Source organism: Trematomus bernacchii, unplaced genomic scaffold (assembly GCF_902827165.1).
Source record: "Trematomus bernacchii unplaced genomic scaffold, fTreBer1.1, whole genome shotgun sequence".
NCBI lineage: Eukaryota > Metazoa > Chordata > Actinopteri > Perciformes > Nototheniidae > Trematomus > Trematomus bernacchii.
Genome location: NW_022987593.1, coordinates 4,454,651 through 4,474,661, shown reverse-complemented (window position 1 = coordinate 4,474,661; position 20,011 = coordinate 4,454,651). Strand labels below are relative to the sequence as shown.

The 20,011-nt window shown below is 38.6% G+C and overlaps 1 protein-coding gene across 1 annotated transcript; it reads right to left on the bottom strand.

The window, feature by feature from the left end:
* Positions 1-179: 179 nt before the first annotated feature.
* On the bottom strand, positions 180-19,528 carry usp53b (ubiquitin specific peptidase 53b). The gene is made up of 17 exons (XM_034130225.1): positions 19,226-19,528; positions 17,535-17,731; positions 17,037-17,197; positions 16,198-16,290; positions 15,887-16,021; positions 14,970-15,083; positions 14,708-14,790; positions 13,656-13,761; positions 11,825-11,971; positions 11,344-11,493; positions 11,070-11,238; positions 7,595-7,717; positions 6,733-7,459; positions 5,472-5,533; positions 4,055-4,133; positions 3,111-3,943; positions 180-1,946 (listed from the first exon to the last, which is right to left on the bottom strand). The coding sequence occupies exons 2-17, from the start codon at positions 17,626-17,628 to the stop codon at positions 1,870-1,872; spliced, it is 3,153 nt and encodes a 1,050-aa protein (XP_033986116.1). The 5' UTR covers positions 17,629-17,731; positions 19,226-19,528; the 3' UTR covers positions 180-1,869.
* Between the last annotated feature and the right edge of the window lie 483 nt (positions 19,529-20,011).

The window sequence follows — 20,011 nt, the reverse complement described above, 5'->3', positions numbered from 1 at the left end:
TTTCGAAAATTATTCATTTTAAAAATCAGCAAAATAACTAATAATCAAATAATCAAAAAAACCTTTGAATGTGAGATGTCATTAAGATAATCTGGTTAATATACTCTAATTGAAATTCATCTAAATCAATAGTGTAGTGGTTTCTTTTCCCTTGAATATATTAGATATCTTATTATAACAGTAAAATTAGTGATTTATTATTACTACAACACAATTTTGTGTAAAGGTATTCTGAAACTATGTTGTTTTATGTAAATTACAGGTGAAGGTGTCCGAAAATATTTAACACTATCCTTTAGTGTCAGAAGGCACTAACACAACACACACAAACTGCAGATTTAGTGACAAAATGTGTGCTTTTAAAATCGTTGAAAAATATCTGGACAAAGGTTGTTAAAAAATAAGCATAAATGACAGGATGTTAAGGAGAAGACTTGGTGAAAGAAAACATTGATATTAATATTGATGCATAATCATAAGTATGTGTCGTTGCATGAGCAAGAGAGGAGAATCAACGTTTCCAAATCCACTGTAGTTACAAATAGTTATTTAATGAATTGATTTTATTACAATTAAATAAAATCCAATAGAATTGATGTTTGTTGGACTCAAAGTCCATTATTATTATCATGCTCATGCTTATGCTGTACACACAGCTAGTAAGACTTTGTAAAGGCCACATGCAGGTTTCAGAACATTAGTCTTACGAACAAGAATCACTGTTGTGTATTATGGTCAATATCAGATAGGCATATTAGTTATAATGGCATCATTATGAAAATACCTGCAAATACAGACCTGTTTAAATCCGTCTACTTTAAAAGGAAGACTGAAAAAATACAATTTGACATCACTGTGAATTACAAAAAAGGATTACAAGAATCAGCACAATTGAAGGTAGAACACACAAGGTGACATGGTGGTACAGTATACAATGACCTACTGAATAACACAAAGGCTGCCCCAACTTCAGTGCATCATAGCCATCAAACGTTAGGATTTGTAGGCTGCAAGAAACTGAACACAGCCATCCCTAATCACATGTTGTGAAATATGTTTACATACTATTGAATGAACCTTAAAAGTGACTGCAGTGGGGCAGCCTTCAGCCATTCATTAACACAAAAAACCTTGTAAAATAACTGATAAAGATAACAGTTACAACAAATCAGTAACTGAAGAAACACAAGTGTTGCAATGTCTGTTCCCTGGTGAGCTAAAGCCCTAATGTGCATATAACAGGTGATCTACCCAGATAGTCCTCCTTACACCTTAAACCTGCTGTGGATGATGCAAACCTGTAGGTATTATTTCATTGAATGACATCATATTCAGTTTTTTATTCCTTAACACTTTTCTCGTCAACATGCTGTAATCTGTCACCACACATCTTTCACCTTTGTATTATTACTGTACAGACCACAGTATTATCAGTCTGTGGCTCACCATAATCTCTCAAGCCTTTCTTTAAATACATTGATATATTCGCAGCACAGAAATACTAGACAAATAAAAAAATAAACATTTTAAACTTGACATAAGATGATTTTAAAGAATAATAAACACTCAAGAAACCTTTGTGCAAACTCAAAACAGTACAGATTTTGGTTAAAACAAAATCTTCTTGCAGCAATACTGCGGGACAATGGAAGACAGTACTGTATATGTGATAGCTGATAATCCTTCAAACTACACGCAACAGCATTTAAATCAGGTTTTACTTATGTGACAAGCTTGCATAAATAAATTCCACTCAATTTGGAGAAGACGCGCTGCAGGACATATCTTCATTCTGTAAACTCTTTGGCATCCAGTTAGCACTCTACTGACCACTGTCCATCCTTGTAAACAAACTTTACCAAGTAACACTCATAAAAAACCACGTTCATCCAGTCCTTTGGCTGTCACTGGGTTCCATTTTGCAGTGGGTTTATTGCTATTATGGCCTGTAAAGAAAAAAAAGAATAATCTTGTTTAAAAAATGTTTTTTGATTCCCCCTCTGCGTACATTAACACCACAACAAAGAATACAACTGAATACCGTCAGGTGGGAATGGGTTATGTAGATAAAACCATGTTATATGTTATTTCATATGGTTTTTAGATATATAGTGAAATAGTGCATTTTCTTGAAAATCAATTAAGAAATAGTGAATGGATTAAAAATGACCAGACAGGAATCAAGGTACTTCCTTACATTTAGGGATGCACAATATCTTTTAGGCCAATAAATTATCAGCCAGTAACGGAAAATGATATTGTTATGTATTATTCCCATATTAAAAGAAAGCCACTAAATGATTGGCCTTTTAATCAAAGCCAAATTGCTTTCATTGAATTAACCAGAGCAGCGTCTACACCAGTGCTTCTCAAAGTGTGGTCCCTAGTGGTCCGTGAGTATATTGGTAACATTTCACATTTGAAATAAATAAATGTATTTAAGTTTTCCACACTCTCGCGGGAATATCTCCGCAATGGAGCGAGAAAGTTTCACTTTCGATTGCATGATATAGCTCAGCGCAACACCTTCATCACACATATTGCCACTTGTTTGTACCATTTTCAGGCGATTTGTAATCTGTTCTAGAAAAACTATGTGTTTTGGGATATTTGTGGAGTTAGGTGGTCCGCGATTGTTTTTTTATTGGTTAAGTGGTCCTTGGTATGAAAAAGTTTGAGAAACACTGGTCTACACACTCGGATACATCAGGTGGTGGTACGCACCCTTTAAAACGTTTTTGCGATCTGCCAATTAAACACAGAGAGGATCAACAAGCAGATAGAGCCAAACCAATATGGACGTTTTGCACAGTTTCAGAGGAGATAACAAAATTGAAATGTGGAATATGAATTTATCCATCCTCTGTCGATATTGTGCATCCCCAATTACATTGATGCAGAAATCCTAAAAAAATCTGATTTTGCCATACCATAGTCCTGATGATTGAATTGCAACATTGTCCTCAATGGCCTGAAATAACCACGTATTAAGGGAACAGCTTCTAAAGCTGCTAACGGTTGAATGTATATAGATATATATAATCTCACATTATATACAGTGTATTATCATAAGGGTTAGCCATTCAGGTTTGCATATTAGAGAGGCTTACTTGTTTCAGGTCTGGCTTTTGGCACATCTTGTGAGTATGTGTCAGTGGGGAGTGTGTGGCTGGTATCTCTGCGCTCAGTCACAACCACTGTCCGCGGCATCGTGGCTGAGAGGACAAGAGGCCTCTGGTTGTGGTACTTGAGACGGTATGTTTCCGTCATACAGTTATCCACAGTGAAGTATGTTGTCAGAGAAACCTCTTGAGCTGGCGTTGCTTGTTCCAATCTGCATCCGGTCAGTCTTTCCTCACTTTCACATGACGACGGGGTACTCCTCTCTGGGTCAGAGCCCGACTTGGAGCTTGCATCTGAGAAGGTTCTGAGGCCTGAAATGTCTGGCCTCCTGTGAAGACTAACAAAAGACGCGGATGAAAGACGAGGACTCGATGGAAAGGGTTCTTGATGAAGCATCCTCGGACGAAACACTGCGTGGCTAGTTTCCCCCTGGTGAGGAGGGATCCGCGGGGTGGTCCGAAGGTGAGGGGACCCTGTGGTGCCGAGCTGCCGCTGAGAGTTCAGTTGGAGAGGTTCTGCAGTCACATTGCTGGGAGGGTGGTAGGGCAGAGTCATGGGAGGACACTGGGATTCAGAGGCCTCGCTGTTGCTGGAGCGGTATGAGTTTTCTCTGTCCTCGGGCTCAGAGAGAGCCAGATCATCGGAGCTGTTCCATTCGGAGCTGCTGGTTTTCGTAAAGTGCCTCTGGGCTGTACTTTCCACAGAGTGCCCTCGACAGTTTGTCAGATCCTGCTGCTCACACTGCCTGTTATCTGAACCAGCGGAGTCCCTCTCTGAGGAAACTGCTTTTCTGGAGGTACTAGTGTTCTTTGATTTCCGTCTACGAGAGAATGATGGAAATGATAGTTTAATAAAATGGAAATCCAATGTATGAGTCCTTGTATGTACATATTACCACAAGTTATATATAATTCATATCAAAGGGCACTACCTCGAACTTGGACTGCACTTTAGATGTGAATGTGAAACTTGGTCATGGTTCTTTCCCTGAGGTTTGGGTTGATGTTTACCTATAAAATATAAAACAAAAGTGATAAAAAACATAGTGACAGAAAAAGGAAAATAAACAAAGGAAAGGTCTGCTTTTGTGGCAAAGTAAACTTTGAACATACTTAATTAAGGCAAAAGATAATGTATTTGTATCTTCTGACTTTTCCTACTCTTTTGAGTTACTTTTACCAAGACAAAATGTCAGAAGATACAAATATCAAATGTACAACAAATGAGAACACATTAGCCAAAAAAAAGAATCTAAACCAGTAGTAGTAGTGAAACAGATTTGAGCGCTGAGATTAATGACTAAATAAATGTAGACATTGAAAACAGAATCAAGAAAATGAAGTATGAATTCTGCCAAAAAGCTGATTTTAGACTTTAATATCATCGTTAATATTTATTTTTCTCAGAATGACAAGATTAATGTCAGAGCTCAAACTATTTTATTCAAATGTTCCTAACCTTCTTTCCTACTTTTGAACTATGCAGTTAGGCACACACTAAAACAAAAAGTGAAATTAAAGTAGAGACCAAGCAGAGACAAAATCCTCTGACTATGAAAGCATCATCCTCTCAGGACTCAAGGTGGCAGCAGCAGAGCGTAAATCACACTCCTCGACTTTCTCCCAGCTGCAGCTGGATCAGCCGTCAGCGAGAGGCAGCGTGGTGCTGAATTCCTGCCCTTTAAAAATAGATGTGTCATTTTTTTCCTTTGCTGTTGCCCTGGAGAGGCCCATGCAAGGATAAAAGCTGTAGCTGTCTGTTGGAAACACTGGCTCTAGATGCACATAGCCTCGATAATGTATCAAGTGCAGCACACTCAAAGTACGGCACGAAACAGAACGATATTTATGACAATGCCAGCAGCCACGTCCAGCTGTGCTATCAGAGTGAGCTTTGTGGGATTATCATCAGATTAATGCCTGCGCAGGGCCGCTGGGTGAAGGGGTTAGAGAAGCCAGTCCATGCTCAGAAACCAATCTTCAATTACTCTCACATTATCAGCTCGTCTTATCTTCATTCAGTATTACAATAGTTTTACTTTACAAATACACAGTTTGCCCTGACAGAAAACTTGTTTTTCTTACATTTACAAGTGTGATTTACCGAAAGACAATTTTGTGTGTTTTTTTTTTTTCAGTTTAGATGTGAGATCTACCTGACCCTGATTTATATGCTCTCAATTAAAGTTAGATTTTTCAAATTTCCTAGAGTTGACTTGATGTGAAGTTTTGCCAATTATTAATTTAACATTTTGCCAAACACATTGTTAGGCGACAACAGTGCATAAACCATACATGTATCAAATGTATTGGACTCAGAAAGGAGGTCCTTAAAACTTTGTGACATACCATTGTGTGAAGGGGAGGACGTTGAACTTGTTTTGGCATCGCCTCCTTTTTGGTGCAGCTGACTGAAAATGAAAGACTAAAATTATACTACAACCATTCTCAATCAACCCTGTTTTCATAATTAGACAATTAGTATTTTGAACAATAATAAACAAAGAAGCATTTGTGGTATTTTTAGGAAACAAATATTGCAAAGCCTCTTAAGAAATTGACTCAATATCATTTCCACAACATTCTTTAGGATATCTCATTGGGCTCATGTTTGAAAATAACTTCACCTCCAGCGTATTTTCTCCAGTATTTCAGAAACACAATTGAAACAAAAAGTGACTCTAGCTGTGCAAGCTGTGATGTTCACTGAGGAAGGATGAAACAATCTGTGTGGATCATGTGTTACATGTAAACGTTTGCATAAAAAGGTCAGTTTTATATGTCTATTTGATGAACAAATATATTTATAGAACAAGTTATTTATAAACTTTAGCAATTCAGTTCTAGTCTAGTTTCCAAGAAAATCATAAGTATTTCTGAGTGATGATGCTTAAATAAAAGCATTATGGCCTAATATGAATCTCAGAATGACAACAAACCACTGAAACAAGTGAACTGAGAAATGATGGAAAAGGACTTAGTCTGTCTATGTTTTTTTTTATTATGAACTACTTAAAAAAATTTCATTATTTCCATCTAATGGAACCAATAACTTGTATTTTTTCTTTTATGGAAAAAAGTTGTTGAAGGATTGCTTCACAGTTTAAATAAATATTTTCAAAGCAATAGTTAGGCGCCCATATTAACACTAAAACAGTTGTTCCTCCTTTAATCATGTTCCTTCATGTTCATACTGGGCATTTACATATCAGATTATCATCACAATCCACAGTCTTTGTTCCCTGTGAAAATGTATTGCATGTGTAAAATTAAATTGATATACATTTGAAATAAAACTTCATGCGTCCAAATCTGTCAAATCAAGTTATGTTCCAGAGTTACAGAGTTTTTCCTTCATAATCCTCACTTATTTGTCACTATCACTGAAGCTCAGCTAAAACAATGTCACTTTTGACAGCCCAAGATTTATATTATATATCAATTTAAAATTATATTATTACACGTAACATTTTGTTCCCAATCACTTCCATTGAAAGTGAATAAGGAAGTGAACTTTAAATGGCAAGAGTGAACAGGAGAAATTATTACATCAAGCAAACCCTGTTATAAGGTTGATACAAAATATCCATTAAACACTGTTGTTTCCTACCTTTGCAACTTTGCCTCTGGTGTTGATCTCTGGTCTTTAACCACAAAGCCATCGACGCCAGGTGAGTCAGGATTGGTGGAGCCACTGCTGAGTCTATCGCTGCTCTCATAGCCAGACTCTGTCCTCTGGATGGTCCAGGTGTCGCTACGCAGCAGCGTCTTGGGCCCCCCCTTGAGTCTGCTGCCCCTCTGCTGGTTGGCTCTGCTCTCTGACTCTACAGAGCTGTGGCTCTCCGTCTCATGGCGCTGCTCGTCCTCATAAATAGTCATTAAGCACTTCTGCTTCCGATCTTCTCTGGTTCGTACGTATTCCCGCTCGTGGTCTCGACTTTGTTCCTTGTGCACTTTTTCCTGGGACGAAGGCTTGCTGTGTCGCGGGCTGTCGTGCTGCTGTTGACGCCGCTGCTCCAGTTCGTTAAGCACAGTGTCCACATTTAACACCTCCCGAATGGGTCTCCAGGTGGACTTGGACTTATTGCGGGTTCCTTCACCTCCATCTTTTTCCCATTGCTCCTGGCAGCCATCCTGATCATAGCGACTTGAGGAGGTGTTGTTCCTGCGGCCGTGCCCTCCACCCTGCGTACCGAAGGACGGACCACGCTGATCCTGAGGTCCTCTGCTCGAATGGTTCGATAACTTCTCAGCCCGTGGATAGCTTTTACATTTTTGGTCCACAGGCGGCCTGGGTCCACTCTCTGGAGGAGATAGAGATCTTGCATGTGCCATCTCTAGAGAGAGTGTATACATGGATTATTGATCAACATGCTTGACTTACAGAAGTTATCTACACTAACTTCCTTGCGTTGCTTCTCTAATATCAGTGCTTCTTATAAAAGGCATTGCTTCCTATGCAGACACTCTACCTTTGTGTTGTGATGAGTCTGTTTTCCGATGCCCTCGATCCTTTTTGGAAGTTTCACTCGGCCTCTGCAAATGCTCCATGATGGGATCCTGGAGTTTGTTCGGACTGCCAAGGGGATGTTTCGCTGTGGGAAAAACATATTTAAATGGCATATGAGTGGTTGGTCTTGGTTGCTGTTGTCAGTGATGCAAATAATAAGTATGTTTTATTTGTTTTTAAAGCCCTAAAAGTAAACTGTGTTGTGCATTGGAGGTATTTAGCTTTGAGGTAGCAGGGTCCACTTCCTAACCAGGTCATATTTTGGTTAATAATACATTTAAATGCAGCTAACATTTTTATAATTTGGCCCTCTTTTGTCTTTCATCTGTGAGCCACGAGACAAAAAGAAAAAACACCAAAGAACAGATGCTAGTGCATCATTAGCAATGTTAAAATACTCTTCTGCTTCCACATTTGCCAACCCTGTGGGGTGTTTCTTTGTTCTGCAGCAAGCAGGTCACTGTAAGAAACAAGAGATGCTGTGAACTGTGAACATCTGCCTCCAAATCATCCCATTCGCCCAACAGCTGCACTGTCTTCCACATCTCTCCACCCCTCCTGTCTCAGTCTCCTCCTAATCTTTGTATTTTTTGTTTTAGGAAAAGATGGTCCATGTTTGTGTGAAGATTTAGACTAAAACATAATATAACATTGCAGTATAAAAGTCTCTCTGAAACATGAAGTAGGAAAGCATAATGCTGTGTGCATGGCTGCTGGATGTTACAACAGCAGTGAGTAACAGCAGTGAGTAAGCTGTAGAATTATGACTGTCAACATTTGTTCACGTAACCATAATGCTGAGATTTAGGAAGTTACACTGAAAACAGATACTAGATTTTAGGAGTAAACTCTAACACCTTAAGTAATTAAACAGTCCACACTTCATCATGTTGCCTGAAGTTATACAGAGACTCTTAGGGTTAGTAATGCACGTACAGTTAAACGCTGAAGTTGTCTATTTAGAGTGGAAACGATAAATATACATTAACATTGACTAATTCAACAAAAGACATATCAGTTAATAAGGCATACAAAGCATAATATAATGAAAAAACTGAGCCATATCTCACTCTCAAACAAAAACAGTCTGTTACTTACGCTTTTCATAAAAACAAGAATCCAGTCCCATGCCAGTCAAAGTCTCTAGGCACAACACTAAAGCAAAAACAATCTATCTAAACAAGCAAGGCACCACTGCCAAAATAAACAAGCAGATAAATGGATGGACGCAAACATCGGAAATGTCTAGGGGAGGAGTGAGAACCGCGGAGCAGGAGTGCGCTGTGCCACAGGAGCAGGGATTAGGGAGGGAGGCGTGGGTGGTAATCTGTGTGCAACAGAGGCATCATCCTCATGTCAAGTTCAAGCCAGCACACAGGGCAGGACAATCTTTCTGCCTGCGGTTTAACAGCCCTCTCTCAATCCCAATGCAAACCATAACTGTCATTTGCAGACAAAAATATCATAATGCCTATGGGTACTGACATGGTTTGATGATTAATCTTGCCTGGCGATAAAAAATGGTCTGATGCGCAAACATTTTGGGACTTATGGAAGTCAGTGGCTCAGTCAGTAGGGGCCTGGATTGGGAGCCGTAGGGTCGCCGGTTCAAGTCCCCCACCCGACCTAAAATATGGAGTGTGGACTGCTACTTGGAGAGGTCCCAGTTCACCTCCTGCCCTGCTGTGGTGCCCTTGAGCAAGGCACCGGACATCCCCCTTCCCCCCTCACTCCCATTGCTCCCTGGGCGCTGTACAATAGCTGCCCACTGCTCCTAGTACTAGACTCCTGGTACTAGGATGGGTTAAAAGCAGAGAACACATTTCACTGTGTGTGCTGTGTGCTCTGCATGTGTGACCATTAAAGAGGGTTTCATCCCTCCCAATTCTATTCTATTAAATGATTGGTCAAATTGAAATTGATGATCATTATGATCCCTATAACGATCTGTCATCATGTTAAATTTACTGTATTTTATAAAGCTTTGTATTCATGACCCATTAAAGTCAGCATTCCCCTATTCACACACATTCATACAGAGGCAGAGGCTGCCATACAAGGTGTCCTCTGCTCAGGGAGCACACACATTCACACACAATTACTAACTCTTGGCCATGCCATCGGGAACTATTTGGGGTGAGGTATCTTGACCAAGGACAAAACGACCATCATCCGAGCCACAACAGCACCATTACTATACATCAATACAAAATACACTATAAATACTGTACACAACTTTCTGGCAGCTACTAATTCTCTTCTGAGAAAAACAATCTCACTGTATACATTGCAGTGGAAGTACAGTTAGATAATCCAAATCACTTGTCAAATCATGTTTTGAGAAATTCAAGAACATAGTAAATAATGCATTTTGTAATAAAAGTAAGGCATATACTGTATGCTCCTTTTAAGAAAAAAACATGTCTTGCATTCAAATCCCATTTTACTGGGTACATAACCTGAATACTGACGGGGATATTAGCTGCGAAATGTTACCTCACCATCATGAGTTACAGTGAGACTCATTGTTCTGCTTGCAGACACTAGTTTTATGGCCTTTTACAAAGTTTACCTGTGTGTATAATACTTAAGGTGATCATCTTAGAGTAATGGCTATTACTATAACTCTGTTATGGTAGTGGTTTGCATGATACCATGGTCTATGTGAATGTGATTGTTATGGTATCATTGCTAGGTAAAACGTAACTTTGATCGCCCTATACTCCGCTGAGGTAAAGGCTTTATCACTGTCCTGAATGAATAAGCTTGAAGGTTCCTCTTCAATTGTTTCTAGATTATAGGTTTTCTACTTGTTAGAGTATGAAGTCATATTTATTCATGACATGAACCTGACACAAAGGTTTAATTATTAAGGGGGTGTTTTCAGGTGGATTGTGCCTATCTTGGCTCAGCTCAATTTCGAAATCAATTAATGAATTCCTTGAAAAACATTCTTTGATTTCTGTTGTGCATGTTGTCATGTCATGCATGCAGTCCACAACTATTTGACAAACGATAGTGAGGGTTTTTTTCTGAGAGATCTTTTTTCTTTTTTTAGCAGCTGTCTGTGTGAAAACATCAACTTGGATAGTTGGCTTTTCAACAACAAAACATAACGTTTCACCCCTTGTTTTCAATCTCAACCTACAGTCTATCATTCTAACAGAAAGATAGAAATATTAATAATTCACAAAAAATAATAGCTTTGTTTGCTGGACTGAAATTGTATCAGCAAATGTTAATAATGACATCTGAAAGCCTTAACAACTTAATGCCAAAAAAAGATAAATTGGCGTTTTTTTACCGATAGATCTAAGAAGGAAAATCCATGGTTTAGGTTTAGTAACACGGATGCCTGACAAGGTGTCCTGAGTTAAGAAAATGATGCATGTGAAAAGTGCAGATTAGGTATCCTGCTAACTATAGGATAGTCTTACCTGTCATGTCACCATTTATCTGAGCTTTGTACCGAGGACACATGGTGGTTTGTCTTGGGGCATCTTCATTAGAAACTGGAGATCCCTCAGGATTAGTGTAAAATAAAAGAAGAGGCTGGAAATGTCCCCTGATACATTTAGAGGCAACATCTTTCCATTTGGATCCAATCTGTGAAAAATGGAAAGTGTGATATCAGAGCATTTAACACACAGTAACAAGTAGCAGACTTTTGAACAGCGATAAAGCAGAGAACAGCATAGTGTAGTTCCTAACCTCCTTTACAGTAGCATCATCGAAAAACATCCATTTTGAAGATTTGGTGTGATAGGCGAAGGCTGAGTAATGTTTACTCGAAAAACAGATCATCCCCACCAGATGAAGCTCGCTGCGTTTGGCGTTTTCATCAGTGACACGGTTGAAAAGCTGAAATGGAGCACGTTGAGACAAGTTTGATCTCCACATGTTGCTCTCTGGCAGATGCTAAATCCTACGTGTGTGTATTTGATACTCTGTTGGAGATTAAAGCAGACTGACCCCATCATTACTATTTTCAGGATAACAAATAGACAGTAACTCAAAGGCATTTTAGCAAACAAAAACATCTCTATATAAGTAATATATTTAGAAACATGATGCAAATATATATAAACAGTGGATCAGGAACACTTTGCCGTTTATTAAGATAATATCTATAATACTTATGCAGACATTACATTTATTTTGTCCATCTGGTTAAGTTTTCTTCAGCTCTTACCCCACACAGATTCAGTCGTGGGCCAAGTGACCGAATGACATCGTCCGTGAGATCAGACTGCTCAGCATCCCATACAAATCCAATGGTGACGATCTCTGGACAGTTCATGAGCACACGGCGGATCTTGATACTCTGACCGCAGTTACTCTGCAAAATAATAATAAAAACGTATTCAAAGTCTGTAATAATTATAAAGTACATACAATAAAAAATAAAAACACTGAACATAGAATTAATACAAATTAATACAAAACAAAATAAAGATTTCAATGTCCATTTTAATGTGGGTTCAAGTTTCAACCCCCCCAAAAATACATGTTTGAAATCAAAGGGGCAAAAACCAGCAACACCAATCTTCAAAATTGCATCAGACAAAAAAACAATTTAAAAAATACAGGAGTAAAAGTTACTTAATACGTCAATTCGTCATAAGATACAAATAATAAATATTCAGCAAGTAAGAATAAAATGTATCTTTGTTTTTAAATCTCAGCAATGAATAAACGAGTAACTTTTCCCAAGAGTTGTAGGTTAGGGCTTTACTCTACTCACTCTACACTTAACCCTCCTGTTGTGTTCGGGTCAAATCTGACCGATTTACTACTTTCATCAATCATAACTTTTTTGTTTTACATTCGATTGCATTAAGGCTTTATGATATCGTTCACAGTAGACATTTGAACATGTAAAATTGCTGATCTACACTTTCATTGAATTTTGGATGATTTAGTCAACTTTGTAACACCCATGGTGTTCCCGGTCAAAAATGACCGGCATAAAGAAATGGAATTAGTAACCAACTAGATGTGTTTTCCCCCCCTTATGTGCCCATCCCCCCATGTGAATCACACCTGGCACACACACACACACACACACACACACACACACACACACACACACACACACACACACACACACACACACACACACACACACACACACACACACACACACACACACACACACACACACACACACACAACAATTTGATACATTTCCCACTCTTATGTGCCCATCCCCCCACATGGATCACACATGGCACACGCAATACATGTTCAGTGTCTATTATTTGTATATTTACTGCAGTTGTTCATGCATACCAGTAGTCTGATACAAAATGTACAGTTTGAAAGGGTGTTAAATTAAATTTGGTGATGATTAATGTTTTTTGTGTTAATGTAATAGCAGTTAAAACAGGACCGGTCAAATTTGATCGCGAAGACCAAAGTAAGGGGGGGGGAAACGAATACAAAAGGAGGGTAAGTAAATCTGGTGACTTATCACTACAAAATGTTATAATAAGGATTATTTCAAAGATGGAAAAAGAGACAGACAGCTTGTATTATCTGCACATCTGTATCATCAAGTCATTTCTGGAGCTTTGATTTGTCTGGAAGAATAATGGGTCAAGGGAACAGAGCACTCAGGTTCACCCAACTGATGCACACTGAAGAGGGAGACAGCGGTAGCAAATACAGATGAGAGAAAACGTGGATATAAACCCTTACTTCGTTCTATTTATATCCTAACACTAGTCTGGCACTGTCTCCTTCCGGCCGCTTCAAGTGCAGAGTCACAGCAGAAAGCACAGAGTGTACTCTGCATAGCTGCAAGAAGCATCCTTGTGTCCATGTTACCGTAACATGATAACTGTTCAGCTGAACGGCTAGAGCTTTCTGTGACAAATCAGCATTTTCTTTAATTATGGTTGAATTCAGATGCTTTCACAAAACAGCAGAGCGGGAAAAGTTATTAAGCCATGACTCCAAGATGTCAGATTTGTTGACATAACCATCACATTAAAAAGAAACATTGAAAGTAAGTGACATACCGGGCAGCTTCGGAGGTCACCTGTGTTGTTTGCTGCCTGCAGCAATTCTCCAAACATGTCTGACCTGAGCCGCTCGTTCTTCCCCAACATGCGCTCAACCTGTTGGCTGTGCATAAAAACATAGACTGTATGAATTGTAATTGATACCAAGTATTATATTTTTCACTAAACAACTGAATATTCAATAACCCCAACTTGTGTGTATGTTTAACAGACAAAAACATTGTTCTAGTAATTAACATTAAACAGTTAAAATTGGGATATACATGTATTAGGTACAACAGATTTGCAAGAAGTTTTACATTTAGGAAGATAACAATATTCAGTTTTTGTTGACGCTGTCGGAAAAGTGTTTATTCAACTGTGTGTTTGTAATTGAGCTCGTAGTCATATACTGTCCCCCCCCCCATCTGTGTGAATGAAGTAAAACAAAAGCAACTCATATTACAAGGAAGTCAAGTTTAATAACACTGAAAACTTCCACTTCAATAAATTAAACAAATGCTTCAATCAATACCCCTTCGACCGTGTCAATCAAAACTAAACATTATTTTCTATATGAATGTTGAATTTATGGCATAAAAGACTATTAATAATTAATTAATATATAACAAACAATGTAATTAGTTTGAAAGCACAGCCCTTTAAAATAAATATAGAATACATTACAAATGAATAGGGTTGTTCCTGTTAACACTCCTTAATTATTGATAATGAGCTTAAGTACTTTCTGCAGATTGTGGATTTCCTGAACATACATACAGAAAGTGAGATGAGGAGGAATTGTGCACCTGTTGCATGAAAAGAGAGAAGAACCTTTATATAACCAATCATTATCAGTCCTAGTGGACATTAAATGGTAGCCAGTGATAAAATCCCCACTGGGTTTTTAGGCTCTGCTGCAGTAGGCAAATTGATCTAATATGCTTAGAATTACTACCAAAAGTTGTTTTTATATTAACCCTATTTAATACTTTGATATTTAAATCGGGATTAGCACTCTGGACTAATTTTTGAATAAAAAATCAGGCCAGAGTAAATCACGTACTCACCATAACGCAGTCGTTGAAACATAATGTACGAATTCTGAGAATGGGTGCGGGTCTGACGATGCTCCACAGCAGCGACACACAAACTGCAAAAGAAACATGTTGCATTATTTAAAAGATACTATGTTATGTTTAACTTTTAGTCAATGACTTGTGCTGTCACCAATTATCTACTCTAACATTTAGTTATAGTAGACATTATTATTCTACTAGCAGTAATTGTACTTCACATGAATTAACATATTACATCTATTTTTTTGGTTACCTGCTCATAAAGCATCATGGCGAACTTCTGATGGGTGATGCAGGATTTGGATGAGCATGCATCAGTCGACGTGTCAGAAACGATGTGTAAATGAATCCGCTCCAGGATGTTCTCCTAATATATAAGACATAAAAGTAGAATACAAATATTTAATTCATGCAAATACACATGATATATAGACAGCAACATTGCACAGTGCTTCCATACAACTGGTGAATTAATCAAACCCACTACAAAATGTATGTGAAACACTTAAAGGTGGGGTAGGTAATTTTGGAGAAACCAGCTCGAGTGCGCTAGAATTTGAAAATGCACAACCGGAAAAAATCTGCCACTTCCTTACAGAGCCCCTCCTCCAACACACACGAACGCGCACATGACTAATGAGGGCACGAGAAAAATGTGTGCACAGATGGAAGGCTGACAGGCAGGTAGGCCATCCAGTTACTTTAGCCGGGCCGGCTAAAATGATTACTAATGAGTACTTTTTACAGTACTACGCTTCCACAGATGACATCTTTTTATGGATTTTTTGTCAAAGCACTTAAGATATTCATTGCTATCGGGATGTTAAGAGCATTGCATGGAATATAACAAAAAGTGTATCTCGAGCCGGTTTCTCAAACTTACCTACCCCACCTTTAAAATATCTATAAATATACAAATAGATAAATATCTATATTTATCTACTAGGTTAGGATTTTAAATGGTTGTAGATTGTAAAATATGTTAAAATATATCATTTACATACAGTAGATAGATTACACAGAGCCAAGGCATTTTGTCAGTGGTCTCTGCTTCTTTTTACCGTCAGTGTCACACGGGAGGAAGTGCCATAATAATGTTTAATACACACAGTTACTGTGGAAAGGTCTTTTACTGGATGTTACTTTGATTAAAAGCCAAATGCAACGTACAAAGCACTCAGCAGCATCATCCATCAGGCCGAGCTGGAAGCGTTGCTCATCCTTAAAAGTTTCAGCTAGCGCGTTACGCAGGCTGTCGGAAGGGAGCACACGCTCTCTGCTCTGCTGGAACTGGCTGAAGATGCTCTAAAACAGAAAAACAGTGATTAGCTATTGTCATACAATTGTCGGTCCTCACCAAATTACACTTTTGAGACAGTTATTATGACATCAAATGGAACCAGTTTCTTAATGTAATGAAGACAATGTTTAACAATACTACCGACAATGCCATGTGAAGCTCAAAGTGCAGAAACACACACCTTTAGAGCACAGAAGATGCAGCTATCACCGAGACAGAAGTGACCTGAGAGCTGCCTCAAACTCCTCCTGAAGATGTCCAGCTGCCAGAGCACCTGTGAAGGTTAAAACAGCAAAAACATAAAAAATATTGACATGCAGAGAAATCTATTTCAAAGATTTTCAAATGCTCGAGTTGAAAAGAAAGATCTCACAAAGAAAATGTTTGGTGTTTCCATTGAAAGAGTTGTTGTACTTCTAGACCCACTGAAACTTAACACTCAACTTAGCAGCTTCTCTCTGCTTTTAGTCATTTTCAGCTCATTATTTTGGTTTGCTGGTCCATGTGGCTGAGTCACGGCATCTCTCAGTTACCCACACGTTAAAAAAACATGTTCAGCTCACACACACATTATTGAGACATTGCCAGGGAAAATTGTTTAAAAAAAAGAAAAGGAAATCTAGCGAAGAGACATATTTAATTCAGAAGTTGATATACCAAATTATTTATAAAAAAACAATTTAATGTTGGTGATTCCAACCACTTTGCTGTTTGTACTGACTAAGAAATGTTGGAATAGCATTTCCTAAAATTGTTTCCCAAAAGAATGATATTGCAGAATATTTTGGAGTTTGTTTTTGGATCTATTCTTGCTGTCAAGTGCTCACGAACCGCTTTATTCAGCTTTCTACTGTGGTGTTTTAAAACAGTTTACAAGACAAAAGTGAAGAAATGTTGGAAGGAGAATGTGTTTTAAATTGTTTGAGCACTGAGACAGTGTTTCATTATTTCAGTGGAGTGAAGTAAGTTAATTGAAGTATTTTCTCAGTAATAAAGAGCCGGTAGAAAATGGTGCTTTACCTGAACAGCGCTGTTTAGGAAGCAGCTGTTCTGCCCGGGCTCATTCAGCAGGCCTTTGGTGAGCGCGAGAGACAGCATGCTCCCAGGCTGGTAGGATTTCTTCAGGCCTCCTCCAGGTTTTTTGAACATCTTCACCCATGCCATGGAGTTAGAGCCTGCAGCTGATTAAAAAACGATTGGGCTTTGTAACTCTTTCTATGTCTTCAAGTCTCTTAAAGCAATTCACACCACATGTGTAACCTCAAAATGAGCATGTCATATCATTATAACGTTTGCCACTCAAAACATTTTAAACATGTTTATTTCCGTAGACATCTATTCATTTCCCATTAAAGTCTCCACTGGTATGTTTCAAAATGTGATTATTATTGCATGGCATTACGTAGGCATTTTAAGCAATCCTGGATGAAAATGTGGTTAATCTTGGACACAGTTTTCATTACATCACTAATCCAAATGACTGTTTTGGTTGGTTGCCAGATAAATCATGTCATCTACCTTCTCCAGAGTTGGGGGGAGACTTGCTGCGGCTGGACATGCTGAGAGGTGGGAGCTGGTGCGCTGGTCTGGCCATGGGCTCCATCCATTTCATCCCCACGCACCCCCGGAGCGGTTGGTTGAAAGCATCATCAGGATCAGCCGCAGGGCAGCCTCAGCCACGTGCTGCTGGACATTGAATGGCAACTGGACAGTATCTGGGAATATGTGGAAAGGAAGAGGGAAACAATTAACGTTAGCCAATTTATGATTAAAAGGAGATGCAGTAACCCTTTCCAGCAGCCTAACTTCAAGAAAAAGGAAACTCAAGTCCATTTCTGAGGTATTTTTCAGATCTCCTCTTCTAAAAGAAGATGCTTAATATAGCAGATACAATTCATTCCCAAACAATAGATTTTAAATACTGTTGTATTTCTTTACTTGCTCCACAGTCTGCATAGTGATCACTATCACACCGGCTGATGAAAGAGTATTGCAACATTTGTTTTAATATTTTTAAACTCATAATCTAAGAAAGACAACCGAACTAGAATAGATGTTAGGTCTGTTATTATTTTAAACATGTATCTATCTATTAATCCATCTATTTTTACTTGACCATCCTATTGTTTAATCAATCATGCAGAAACAGCAATGAAAACATAGAGCTAGAATAATAATGCAAAGGATATAAACTATACCTGTACATAACAAAATAATACATTAATCTCTCTTTAGAATATACAAAATTCAAATAAATCCTTAAAATGATGCTGTTCTGCTTAACGTGACCTTTGTAAGGATAGTATCCAGTGTGGCTTTACTCAGTAACCTTTTATTGTTCTTATAAATCAGATAAAGGGTCATCATAAAAGGTGCATTAGCAAACTAACAATCCACATACACAGCAGATTGTCTCTTTAAATCAATTACATGAAACTATAAGCCACAATCGCTGGTATTATATAAACAAGAGAATAAACCCACCTCCAAAATATCTGCAGCCTGTTTTTATGTCAGCAACAAGGTCCCACATGAGACAATAAGAATTGTTATGGTTTAATCCTGAACTGCAGCACTGGTTTGTTTACATATGCTATGTTTACCAATAGAGGGAAATGCATTTGTTTTTAAAATAACCATTAGATAAAAAAGAGAGAGAACATGTATATATTTTAAAGGAAAGTGCAACTCTTAACAGGCACATAATGTCATGTTGTTATTGTCTTATTTTTAGAGGTAGCCTACTTTAAAATGTATATGTTAAATAATACTGATAACGGATCTTTAAGTCGTTTTTGAGTTACATAATGACCCACTTTACTTATTTTATTATACTGTTTTCATAATGTTAATTCTTCTTAAAGCGTGTATTGTCAGTGTCCACATGTGTGTGTGTGCAGCTCCTCTAACAACATGTGATGCCCGTATAGGCCTATACGGTCTGACATAAGCGCCCATCTTTGCAGCAGGGATCATAAAGAGGACATAAATCCTTCACTGAACGGGATTTTATGGTTATCTAGAGCTTTTCTGCATTAAAAAAAACCCTAAAGCTTCGACAAGCGCGCTCCCAGTGCAGGAGACATGCTGCCAGTGTTGCACCATGCAGCATCCCGGGGAACTGTTACAGCGCCCGGTCAGACACAGCAGCACCAATATGCCGCAACTTGCATTCAGGCATTGACAAAACAAGTGCTGAGCAGACTCACCTTAAAGGGAAGCGGACACTTCACTGCCTCCAATGAAGGCGCAGGGCGGTCCAGCTGTCAACGCGCAAAATCGCCACACTTCTCCCCGATTCCTCCAAATAAAACTGTCTAGAAAACACTGCAGATATGTCCAGACGCATGTAACGCACTATCCGTCATAGTGCAGCATTCCCAATCTCTTCGACACGCACACAGCTCGAAACGCTGTTTGCTGACACACACACCCGGGCGGGACAGTGTTATTTCGCTGAAAAATGCTCCCTTTCTCCGTACTAACGAGGCCAGTGATGGCCTGTGCCAGAATGTCCGACGCGGATTAGTGATGTTTTCAGACTTGAGAGGTCAAACTCCGCCCCTAGTGTAGCCTCAAGTGCACTGCTGCTGTATTGCAATCTTCAATCCCTGCATGGCAAACTGTGTGCTGGCGGAAGGTCAGACTTCCAACTTGTCATGATGATGATGATTAGAGAAGCCATCACATGACTGCACTGGTTTCATAATCATGCAGCACTGTGGGGACTAAACCCTGCCTGTGTGTGTTTTTTTGTTAATGCTCTCACTTAAATGTCAAACAGCAGAACAGAATTGCGTTTTTCTGATTTTATAATAGCAATTGTGTGAATATGCAACAAGGAGTTGTTGTGAATGTATCCTCTTACTTAACATGTGTTACTCTGGTGGAAATAACACATGCATTTATTTATTTTAAATAACAAACTAATATTATAAATCTAAAATGTCTGTCTCTGTAAATCCACAGGAATCAGGACATGGAATCACGTAAAT

Coding starts and splice junctions, on each gene's coding strand:
- usp53b (XM_034130225.1), bottom strand. CDS start 17,628: ATGAAATGGATGGAGCCCATGGCCAGACCAGCGCACCAGCTCCCACCT. Junction 16,022..16,197: donor GCATCTTCTGTGCTCTAAAG/GTGTGTGTTTCT, acceptor TTTCTGTTTTAG/AGCATCTTCAGCCAGTTCCA. Junction 15,084..15,886: donor ATGATGCTGCTGAGTGCTTT/GTACGTTGCATT, acceptor CTTATATATTAG/GAGAACATCCTGGAGCGGAT.